The sequence below is a fragment of the Neopsephotus bourkii genome, unplaced genomic scaffold (assembly GCF_033783945.1).
Source record: "Neopsephotus bourkii isolate Nb327-2 ecotype Australia unplaced genomic scaffold, CSIRO-AGI_Nbou_v1 NB_53, whole genome shotgun sequence".
NCBI classification, from domain to species: Eukaryota; Metazoa; Chordata; class Aves; order Psittaciformes; family Psittacidae; genus Neopsephotus; species Neopsephotus bourkii.
The window spans coordinates 276,022-288,331 of NW_026900570.1; the positions used below are offsets into that span (position 1 = coordinate 276,022).

The window sequence follows — 12,310 nt, forward strand, 5'->3', positions numbered from 1 at the left end:
GTCTTGAAAAACAGCAACATGGGACCACTGATTTGCTTCTTCAACTTTAATCCCACAGATTTTCTCAGCTGGTGGATATATTTTTCTTGAGCATAGCTCATAATACATTCCTGGGGGTTGGAACAGAACAGAAACATTTGCTCGTTTGATATGAAGACAGGCTGAGAGCTGGACTTGTTCAGCCTCTAGAGCAGAAGGCTCTCGGGAGACCTGAAGACCAGTTTCTAGAGCCTAAAGGGGCCGACAAGAAAGCTGGAAAGGGGCTTGTTACAAGGGCAGACCGCGATAGGACAAGGGGGAATGGCTTTAAACTGAAAGACGGCTGTGGCTTGTACCTCTGTAAACCAGCTGACACCTAACCCGCTTTAGCAACCACCACCGCACCGCTACCCCTACATAGAGTTCCGGCTGCCGCCCGGCCGCTTATACCGGCCCCGCCCCGTCCTTGCGTCACGCCAGACAGCAGAGCGGAGCTGAGCTCCCGTCTTCCTCCGCCGTAGAGCGCGCTGTGCTCGGCGCTCGCTTGCTCAGGCCTGCGAGGCCGTCGGCTGAGGGGGTGGTGTCGAGGGTGATGCTCGTTGCTGTTGCCGCCGCCGCCGCCTGAGCCGGGCGCCCCGCGGCGGTGGGCACGGCGTTGGGCATGGGCCTGGGATCCAGCTCCGAGGTTCCCGATGGCGGCGCCGAGGGCTTCCATGTGCACGGGGTAAGGCGGCCGCCTCCGGGCCCGCGGGCGGCTTCGCAGCGGGTGCTGAGGAGGGGATTGGCGGCGAGCGGGGTCCCGCTGCTCCCCCTCCGGTCTGTGGTGGCCGAGGCAGGCCGAGTCCCCGGCGAGGATGCTGGGCTGGGGCCTGTCGGCCGCGGCCCCCTGGCCCCCACTTGTCGGATCCTTCCAGGGAACTGCCACGACGGCGGGGGAGGAGCGGCCGCGCTGCCCCGGAGGCCGTGGGTACCCGCCCTGTCGGCTTCACTAAGCTCAGAGCTTCGACCTGCCGTGTCTTTGCTGCCGGCGGTTGAAGGGAGCCTTTTGTGCAGCTTTCGAGGAACTTGGCGTGGTTTAAGAGCAGGCTAGCCCTTTCTACGGCCTCTCTCTTCCAGATTCCGTTGACTTGCAGATCTGACTCATTTCTCTGCGGATCTTTATAGCATCTTGGCTGGGGGCTGATTCCTGCTTCAGCCAGTGTTTTCCTGAGGGGCTGCTTCTCACAGGCGTTGTACAGAGATGCAGATTTGCTCTAACTCCTGCATCTAGCGGATTGTCTTCACACACAGTGGTTTAAATGCGTAACTTGGAGCTTAAACATAGGCAGGATTGCTGGTAACAGCTGTTGCAGACGTCATCATTTAGTTGGTGGTCTTCCTCCCTGAATAAGAGTAGAAACGTTGTTCCATCGTGCTGCTTTCCACTTCATCGGTGGTTTGTGTTTCTCAGTGTCACAAGATATGTTTGTAGGTTACCACTGTTATTAGGGTTCCTCTTTTGTCAGTCTCCTTAACTGGGTTAGCTCCGTCTGAAGTGACTGTTGGTCACAAAGTGCTGCCTCCTTTCATGCTAAGTGCAGCATACTGCTCAGTTTTCTGTACTGAAGGGTGATTTTGGACACCTGCAGTATGCAGGAGACAAAGTAATTTCTTTTTCCTCCATGGAATTCATACAAATTCTGATAGGTGTCATTTTGAAAACCAAATACTGCAGGTTTTTTTGCAACTTATATCATTGTATGGGAGTCTCTATGGCTTTTAGATATCTGAACAGCTATTTCATGAGCTCTGTAATAGCTTCCATGTACTTCTTTTTGCATACATTTTCATCCTTGATGGCCTGTTACGTGATATTTACATTGTAAGGCTTCTTGCACGTTGTTTAGAATTTGGAGTAAACTTTTCTTAACCTTTTAAACTTTTGATTCAGCATAAGCTGGCTGTTTGCTTTAGATGCAGTTCAGGGTTGTGATGAAAGTTAATACTTCCTACTCCAATTGTGGTTACAGTGGTCAGTTTTGGCTGTTAAAAATAAAGCATGAGGTGGTGTTATGCGGTTTTGGGGTTTTTATTTTCTTTAAAAGCTTTTGCTGAAATAACTGTGCCGTTACTTAAGTTTTGTAACCTGTATAGACAGTTACACCAGCAAGAGCCCCAGTACCGATACAACTTTATTAGAGATAAACAGCAGCTTGGTAGCACAAGACCAAACGTGAGAGGTAGCATTTTAAAGTTTGTTAGCAATGTCTTTTTTAGATTAGGTGGTGCATGGGTTGTAACTTAGTGTTTAAATTGTGGGGTGGCTTTCGGAAGTCAACTGTATTGCAGGCTAAGGGCTGTGCTGTTGCATTAACAAAAGTAAAGATAAAAGCTACAAACTGGTTAGCATGTTCGCAGCGGTTCCCTTGATATATGTTGCTCTGTTAGCATACTTTGAAGTGGGCATGCTTGCATATACTCTGCATATATCAAGCTCTGTGTAACTTTTGGTGGGTTTTATCCCAGTGTGAATGCATTTTAATAGGTAATTGCTACATTTCTTTCTTACACTATTTTACAATAACTTGGTTATAATGAAATTGAGATGTTGCAACTCCTCATGAATCTTCTGTAATGGATGGCAATCTTCTTGACCAGTACTTGTGGTTAGCCATGTGTTTGTAGCATACTCTTTTAAGTGTTCCTTTTCAAATGTGCTATAAGTTGTGGGAACCCGACTGTAAATTGGGTTTACATATTTATGTAAAACATGGCTGTGATGTAACTGGGGGCTCTCAGTGTTCTCAGGCTATTACTAGCATGGAAGAAAATCCTGAAGCAGCAGTTTGAAAATTAAGCTCTTCTCCAAAGTCTTCAGTGTTTAATAATTCCATGCTGTGCACTCTGAATCACAATACTTGTGTTTGTGTGGAGTCCAAAACCTGTTTTTTACAGCTTAATTTGGATGCTTGTTGTTCATAGTTTTATAATAACAAATTCACAGTTGTGGACTGCTTTCCGAAGTCTGTGATCTCACCTGTGGTTCAGCTCTAAAGTCAATATTGAATCAAGTGTAAATATTAACACTGTACCATAGTGTAAACCTAAAATGTATGTTTTGCAGGTTCAAGAAAACTCCCCAGCTCAACAAGGAGGACTGGAACCTTTCTTTGATTTCATAATTGCCATAGGACACACTAGGCTTGTAAGCCTCAAATGATTTTATTGTTTCTTTTTTTTTACTTGCATGAAATACGGGTATTGCAATGATGAAAGGTAGAAGCCAAAGCTGTTGTGGTAAATAAAAGCTTTTCATATTGGACATTGTATATGGCATTTAAAGATAAAGTGAAACTTGGCGGTGTTCAAAATCTCTGGCTGGATCCAGATTTGAGGCAAGAGCCTTATTTATGCCTTTAGTCACTCAAACTCCTTAACAGATTAACACCATGTTTATGGTATTAGTCATTCATGTGTATTTTCTGCCACAAGAATATCAAATTGGTGAGTCAATGGTAAGAGCTCAGCATTTATTTAAGCAAACTTGTTTCAACATTTGATAAAGTATGGAAAAGAGTCATAGCCTGTCTGATTGTACTTCAAGACTGGGAACACTGTTCCTGTATGTTGAGTTACGAGAAAAGAATTGAGCTTTAGTTTGATTTTTTTTTTTTTTTGTTTAAAAGGCTTGCAGCTTTGGTTGTATGCTTCACCCTAAGTACATATGAGCTGAATTCATTAAGTTTGTCTTGCTTTTGTTAGTGGAGGCTCCTTCTGAAAGTGATTGTTATAATGGTAGGTTTTGGTGGAAGATCATTTAATCTTTTAACAGGGCAGAAATAATGATTGTTCTCTAAGCAACTCACAAACAGCCTGTCCCTTCACAGCCAATATGCACTGACCGTGAAAGGTTATTGAATAAGGACTGTGATCAGAAGCATGAAGAACAATGTTGCTGCTTATTGTTAGGCTACATAGTTGAGATCTAATATTGCTGATATAATTTAATAGCAGTTACAGAGCAGGAATGTAAGTGATTAAATGGAGTAGTAGCAAGTGCTTGTGTTAAAGGGACATGAGCTGACAGTGCTGACTTCTTTCTAATGAAAGAAAATTGAACTGCTGGGATTGTTTTTAAAGCACAGAGCCTATACTTTGACAGTTTTGGTTCTTTGTATTCAAATTCTGAAACAGGCATGACATCTATATGACAGGTGCCACTAGAAATAATATTAATCATCTCTCTTTTTGTGCTCTACAGAATAAGGAAAACAATATGCTGAAAGATCTCCTGAAGGCAAATGCTGAAAAAGCAGTGAAGCTGGAGGTGTATAATATCAAAACAATGAAAATGAGAGAGGTGGAGGTGATCCCCAGTAACATGTGGGGAGGACAAGGTCTTCTTGGAGCCAGTGTGAGGTTCTGCAGTTTCCAGGGAGCCAATGAACATGTGTGGCATGTTTTGGTGAGACAGAATTCTTTGGTGGTTTGTCAGTGTTCATACAACCTTGTTTTAAAGGGTAATGCTTAGAATTAACATGTATGTGGAAGTACAGCGCTGAAATCACACAGAGGCAGTCTTGGAGGTTTGTCTGAGCTATCTGAATAGGGAAAAGTAGTGGATGACTGTTAAATGTTGCCTGTTTCTGTGAAGCAAAATAACTCCATTCCAACTGGACCAAACAGCGTGTGATAGGGAGAAGGCTTTTTCATCCTATATTGAAGAATCAGCAGCAAATGCAAAAAGATTCTGGCCTGAGTGGTGCCTCTGTGTTGGCTAAATTGCATTAATGTTACAGAAAGCACCAAAAAACTATTTTAAGATCAAGAAGAATAGCTGAAAGAGTAGAACTGAGTAAGAAAGAGTGTTATGTTTCTGGTTGTTTAAATAAGCACAACTTCTCAACATCTTCAGAGGATCCCATTTTGAATTGGTAGCATCTTGGTCTTTCTTATTCAGGATTTTTTGCAAGATGTCACACCTAGGGGTAGACTTTTCCAGGACTGCCATTTTGTCCCATAACCAAAATGTTCTGTCCTTCTGTTGGTTTTTGGGTTAGGTTTTGCTTTTAATAGTGGGCTAGTTTATCCTTCTGCAAGTGCATATGACTCAATGTCATTCTTTCACAGGATGTTGAACCTGCATCTCCTGCAGCTCTAGCTGGTCTACAGCCATACACTGACTATGTTGTGGGATCTGATCAGATTCTTCAGGAGGTAGGGCCCATGTTTCTTCAATCGTGCCTGCCAAGTATATATTGTAGGGTCTGGATTTTATGGTTTTTTTATAAGTCTAATGGTGTGTACATCGAATGTGTGGGGATAGTGTTTAGGGATTTTAGGAGGTTGATGTTTATGACAGATGCTTCATGGTTCAAGTAAACATTATATTTTAAATGTGACAATAAAGTTGCCCCTAAAGATCAAACTGCAGTAGTGAGTTTTAGTCTGTCTTGGGGGTTTTAATATTTCATGTTGAAGTGAGTAACTACCTAAAATGCTAAGTTGCTTCCAGCTCCTTGTCTTATGCATTTGAGTTTAATAACCATTACTTTCTTTTATTTTTTTTTTTTTTTAGTCGGAGGATTTCTTTTCCCTGATTGAATCCCATGAGGGGAAGCCGCTGAAGCTGATGGTTTATAACACTGAAGCAGATTCCATTCGAGAGGTAGTTGTGACTCCCAATGGAGCTTGGGGTGGAGAAGGAAGGTACTGATCTCCCTCCGGACAGTCACTGGCTAGTGACAGGTTATATACTCACTGTAAATGGGCTCCTGTTAAGAGTATTACTACTATTGATTACAGCTTGTTAATTTGACGTTAAGCTTTGTTTACTTACACTTGTCAGACAAAACTGTTAATCTTTCCAAAAAAAAGCCAACAGCCAAACACAAAACACAAACTATCTCAGAACTAGGAATTAGGCATGTTCTGGATCCAAACCTATGCTGACTTCCCCAGTATCAGATTCACTAGCTACATTCTCATAGGTTATCTATTTTGTAAAGATACAAAAATAATCAACTGAAAGCTAACTTATGTATGTCAAAATGTCAAATGCAGAGTGCTCCTTGAGTACTACAAGTAAGTAAAATGATTCTTGCAGGTAGGTATTTCTTGCTATAGATTAAAGACTGAAACTCTTTAGAGAGTCAGAATTTAAAATGCTTACTAGTTTTGTTTTTCAAGTGTTGTTTTACTTTCCTTGTCCAGTTTAGGATGTGGTATTGGATATGGCTACTTGCACAGAATTCCAACACAGTCTGCAATAGCCAAGAAAAAGCCAGAAAGCAAACCACCTTCACCCTTGCCAGAAGCTGGAACTCCTGTAGCATCTACTGACGGCTACACGGAGGTATGTAAGATATTAGTTCGTATCTTTGGCATGTTCTCTGGAGTTTCTAAGGTTTTTTTGCTTGTTGGAACATTTATAGTGCAGTATATTTGGGTACAGCATACAACTTTGCTTGAATGAAACAGAGTTATGTGAAGAGAAAGTGATAGCTGCTTGTGCTGAGCAGCTGGCAGATCACCAGTGCTGGCCGATAGAAATTTTTGCCGGATATTTTCTTCACATTTTGAAGTCTTGCATACTACAGCTGTGTCAGTCAATGAGAATTAGAAGAATACGCTGCTTACTAGGCAATAAAATACACCTACAAGAATTAAGAGTGGACTATTCTGAACATACTGGCTTTAAAAGACTACACTGGAACATGCCCTGATCGGTGGTTTGACGGTCATAGGTTCTCTGAATTGGTGTATTTGGAGACCGAGGCAGAATGTTTTCACAGGAAGATCATTTTCAGCTGAAGCTTTAGATACAAAAAGATGCTTTTCTTCTTATTGTGTCATTCCAGACACCTTTACTGGCACCTACTTCTCAGAGTGACAACTGTGAAATACTTAGGAACTTGGATCATTCCACAAATCAAGAAATGAGTAGTTATTCACCAGAAAGCTCACTTTCTCCTCCTCCCCCTCTCCAGAGAGTTATGGATCCAGGTATGTTTCCTTTGGTGTTTTTTTCAGCAGATTTTCAGAGGACATTTAAGTAAACTAGTAACATCTTGAGTCTGAGACTTGTGTGAGGAACTAGGAGTATTGGTGGTGGTTTTCCTTGAAGTTTTTGACTTCACTGGATTTCAGAGCTCTAGATTTTGGGTACTGGAAGCCTGACTGAGGCTGACATTCTGCAGGGGTCATTCCACTGATGACAGCTAACATCTATGTTAAATTCATTTGTATTTAGTGGGGAGGGGACTTCAGTCCTGATATAACGTGTCTTTTTCAGTCTGAATTTGTGTTATGTCTAAGCCAGTACTATAATGTTTGCTTTCTCCTTCAGGATTTCTAGATATGTCTGATTCATTTCCTGAACTTGCTAACTTAAAAGTGTCCGACATGTCTTCATCTGCCTCCTTTAACACACCATCAGCAGATGCCTTAGTAGGCACTGAGAAGTTAATGTCAGACAATGACGCTTCTGCTTGTTTTGGTAAGTGTATTCAGTATTTCCTTTGGGCCTCTGACCTAATTTCTGGAGCGGCACCAACTCATGCATGCTCCACAGCATCATGCTTTTTTGGAAACAAGCCACTTGTAAGAAAAATCAGAAAGGGGATTGGCTAAAATGCGATGGAAACATGTAGCAGAAATCAAGTTTAGAAGTGGTTAAAAAATAAGTTTTTTTATATATATAAGATTATAGATTGTGTCTTTAAATGAAAATGTTGGTGATCCAGATTAAACTGACCTTAAAAGTACATATTTCTAAAATCAGTGTATATGGGCTTTTTTACCACAGGCTTGCTTTCACACCTGTAAAGTGAAAGAAAAGTTGCAGTCATCTTAATAATGACTTTTTGTGGTGGGCTGACCCTGGCTGGGTGCCAGGTGCCCATCAAAGCCACTCTGACACTCCCTTCCTCAGGTGGACAGGGAGGAGAAAATATGAGAGGCTCACGGGTCAAGATAAGGATAGGGAGAGATCACTCAGCAATTACTGTCATGGGCAAAATAGATTTTACTTGGGGAAATTGGTTTTAATTTCTTACCAATAAAATCACAGTAAGAGAATGAGAAATCAAACCAAATCCTTAAAACACCTCCCCTCCCAACCCCTCCATTCTTCCCAAGTTCAACTTTACTTCCAAATCCTCTACCACCTGCCCTGCAACAGGCATCCCAGAGGTGATATCACTGTCACCGACAGGCCACAGCCTTGACCAGCAGCAGGTCCGTCTTGGAGCCAGCTGGCATTGTCTCTGTTGGACACAGGGGAAGCTTCTCACAGAAGCCACCCCTTTAGACCCCTGCCCCCCCCCCCAAACTTTGCCATATAAACCCAATGCACTTTTCTATTAAAAGAAAAAAATAAATTCTTCACACTGTGAATGCCTTTCCCTTTCAAAAGGTGGGGTGACTTAGGAATGGTAAACCCCAATCTCCAGCATTAGGAATACAGCAGACAAAACAGTTCATGGCCTGTTAAAAACCTGATTGTACCATCAGATTTTCTGAATTTGGGGCGACCTGAGTAAGCACAGCCCATGTAGTCGACAGTTGTGAGTCTGGTTATGTGCCTGTATGAGGCGTCTCATTCAAGCTGGTTTCCCATGATGTATGGGCACCAGAGGCACTGCACATTAGACTGACAAGTTTTGTTTATTTGTTTGGTTTTGGTTTTGGTTTTGGTTTTTTTTTCAATCTGTTTCCATTTCCCAGAAGATGCCACAGCTTTGGACCCTGAAGACGCAACCATGTGTTCTGAAGGCTCAGTCAAGCAGCCTGAGTTGGATGAGCTGCTGTCTTCAGTTCCATCGTTACCTTCTTTAGCTCTTCCTCATGAAATCTCTTCAAACACAACAGCAGAAACTGATTCCTTTGAAGATGAAGTTATGCGGTTCAACGACAGTATTAAGAGTTCCTTAACCACTACACCGGTGTAACCAGATGAAGCAGCACGTGAACAGAAAGAAGTGCACCAGATGACAGGTGAAGTGGATGCTGGTTTTGTTTACAGACTGCCATGTGCTGTAACACTACAGCTTGGAGTATTTTTCTGATCCTGAAAGAATTACAGTAATTCTATTTTGTTAGCATATTATGAAAGAAATCGTATGAAATATGTATCCTGTTATCTCTTCCAATTATTTTTTAATGGATTGATCTGTGTTCAAATTTTGGAACTCTGTCCAAAAATAATCAAATTAATGGAGAAATTAATGCAGAAACAAGTTGGAGACTGGCAAAAAGTCAAGTTCCTGAAGTCACATTTGCCTGCACATGCCTGAACAGTGACAACTGATGATGATTTTCTCAGTATGATTGACGGCATTAAAAAATATTGATGGTTTTGACTTGCAAGAAAGATTTTTTCTAATGGTACACCTCACTGGGACAGCTCTGGTGCCTTTCAAGGCATTTCCTACCCTGGGATTCCTACTTATTAGTCTGCAAACTGTTATTTTCCTTGGTTAAGAGTCCCTTCTCTGTAGCAGTTATTTGTGTACCATCTCTACCTTTGCAGGAAAGGACGTACTGTGTGGTTTGCAGTTGCAGCATATGGAGAGGACAGAATCATGGTGGTGGGGCCTGTCCTTCACTTCAGCTCTTCATATGTGTTTGGTCTCACAGTTAAAAATAAAAGGTGGGGGGAAGCATCATGGTTCTTTGAAACAAACTGAAGTGAAAAAGATGGTTGTCTCGTGTTTTCCAGGTGATTAGCCTTTTCATGAATGTGTTGTGGTTTCTGTAGTGACAGAAAAAGCTTTTCTTTACTTGTGCTTTTCTATTCACTCATTGCTATTTTTATACAAATCATAAGTTTAAGACACAGGGAGGGAACACATTCGTGCAACAACATCTATTGTTTTTTATAGCTGTTTTGTTTGCACTTTTCTCCAAAGAGCTTCTGAATGTAATAAGCAAACACAAAATGAATGAATAACAGAAATCTGGGTGGGTTTATACCCCTCAGGGGAGTGATTTGTAATGAAATTTTAAAGTTGATAGTTGGGAATTACTTCACTAGAGCTGGTACAGTTAGTGTGGTGAAAATCCTTCATAAATTAAGAGAATGGGGTATGAGGTTAGGTGGGTGCTTAAGGTAGATGTAAGTCAGAGTATGCTTATTTAGCACAATATTGTCCAGTATCCTTATCCCTACCCTGTCTCCTGCTCTGTTCCTATTGAGATGATGCAGGGAAGTGAGTGATGAGGCTGATGCCCTGCCATGACACAGGACAGCAAGCCTGTGTCCCATGGGATTACCTGGAACACCTCGGCTTAACCAAAGGCTTGTGAAGCACAAGAGCAATCGTCAGGGGCATCTGCCCTTACATTAAATCCATCCTTTATATGCCCTCATCTCTCTCATTAGTCTGAAATACTGTTTTCACTTGAAATGCAGTTGTTCTGAAAAGGATAAAAAAAGCCCTAACTTCTGATAGGGGAATGAAGACATTTTAAACTCAATAGTAAAAAGATGATTTTTGTTTTGCTATACTGCTGATTTTCCTCTTTTCTTTCCCCAACTTCCTGCTACAAGGGTGAACAGCCAAACACTAAAAATAAATGTGATTGAACTCTATGGGTAAGTTTGTTTGGTCTCGGAGCCTGATGCCTGAAGACATCTAGGTGCTCTCTTCGGGTTTTTGTTGTTGTTTGTTTAGGACTGCTTCCAGTCTTACACCTTTGCCAGGAGTGTTCCTAAGCTGGTGGTAGCTCATTTAAGTGCTGCTGTACCATGAGCACCCTTTGGAAATTTAAGAGCATAGAATGTCAAAACTTACGCTAAATTTGAAATGGCAAAGTAATAAATGGTGTAATGCTTCGGGCCACTTGCATCCACCCTGCTCTGTGTCAGCTGACTCTGGGGAGGGGGTGAGTCTTACCTGTTCACGAGAACTTGATTCTTTGGTTATGACATCCAAATGGACCTAGCGTTAAACCTGTAGCAGCAGCATGTTACATTCTAACCTGTGCCTTTATCATTTAAATGCAAAATTAGCTGTTTCTCTCTCATGAAATTCCTTTTCTCTTGGTAAGTTGTATGTTAGCTTTTGAGCTGCCTCAAGATACATCTCTGCTGAAACAAAGAGAATTAGAAAGTACTTGTTTACTGGTGGGTACTGAAGTGAGAAAGCTGATTAGAATGTCTTGGTTTCCAGTGCTAACTGGGAAAGCAGCAGACCAGTTCTGCCCACACCCCTGTGCTGGCACACTGTGGGTTTAGCAGAAATGGAAAGCAGTTGAGGCAGTTTCCCAGGGAGAAGCCCTTAATTCAGCATTCCCCTCGGCACCCTTCCCATTCTCCATCTTCTCCCATAACCAGGCAGATGTTTTCACCTCCAAGCGATTTGGACACATAAAGGTACTGCTGCCTCTGGTGATGTGAAAGCAGTTAGAGGTTACTCGCTGCATTTAATTTTACTGTGCTAATCTGTGTTCAAGTTCCTGGGCATTGCCACTAACATCCACACATCCTCCCTCTTTGCTTTTGCCTTAAGCAAACACTAATTTGCATTGGTTCTGTTGTAACAGCACCTTAAAAGGAAGGTTTTGGTTTACGTTGCCTTTCTAAGCTACAAAAAGTAACACAGGATTCATAATCCCGTGCGATATTCCTCAGGGAGAGATGGGATGTATCCCACCGAGTCTCTAACCAGCACCTCTGATCTGCATGATGTTTGCACAGCTGCTTACAGAAAAACCTCCACCCTATAGTACAGGAAACAATTTCAGTCAATCACTTCCTCAATGGCTTAAGTGTGTGTGCACTTTAACAGTCCTGCTATCCAGCAGGGTGGTGACTCCACCTGGCTCTCGTTGGGAGCACACACCTATCACAATAAGATTGTGTGCTTAAAGATTTATGCTGCATGTCAAGTTCAAGAAACTTCTATGGATAAAGTCTGAACCAAACGGGACCCTCTGTGAAAGAAAAAGTAATATTTTGGTGTGATGCACGGCCAAACTGTGGAGTAACTGGATTCTGCCTTAGCAGTCAAAGCCTTCACTTTTGCCGAACACATCCTCTCCCCTTCCTTGGCACCTTCACACTAATTCACCTTGGCAAAGTCCCTGCCTCCCAGGGCAGCAGCTCTCAGATCCATGGGTTGACTCTTGCAGGATCTGAGCCACGGGGCTGGTTGTTCTCCATGCAGCAATCCAGTGCTCTGCTCCAGCCTGACTGAGGAGCATATATACAGTCCCCCAGCTGCCACTCTCCCACCCCTCAAACTAAGGGACCTTCAAACTAATAAATCCCAAGTCCCTCATTTTCCCAACACTTGGCAATGAGGTAGAACTGTTACCATCTCCTGCTTAGGGCTGCCTTTAAGTAATT

At 42.4% G+C, this 12,310-nt stretch overlaps 1 protein-coding gene across 1 annotated transcript; it reads left to right on the forward strand.

Annotated features, from left to right (window-relative positions):
- Positions 1–435: 435 nt before the first annotated feature.
- Positions 436–9,320, forward strand: GORASP1 (golgi reassembly stacking protein 1). The gene is made up of 9 exons (XM_061348538.1): positions 436–703; positions 3,083–3,163; positions 4,220–4,423; positions 5,089–5,175; positions 5,537–5,667; positions 6,172–6,313; positions 6,819–6,963; positions 7,307–7,456; positions 8,686–9,320. Exons 1-9 carry the CDS (start codon positions 641–643, stop codon positions 8,907–8,909), a joined length of 1,227 nt encoding a protein of 408 aa, XP_061204522.1. The 5' UTR covers positions 436–640; the 3' UTR covers positions 8,910–9,320.
- The last annotated feature ends 2,990 nt before the right edge of the window (positions 9,321–12,310 follow it).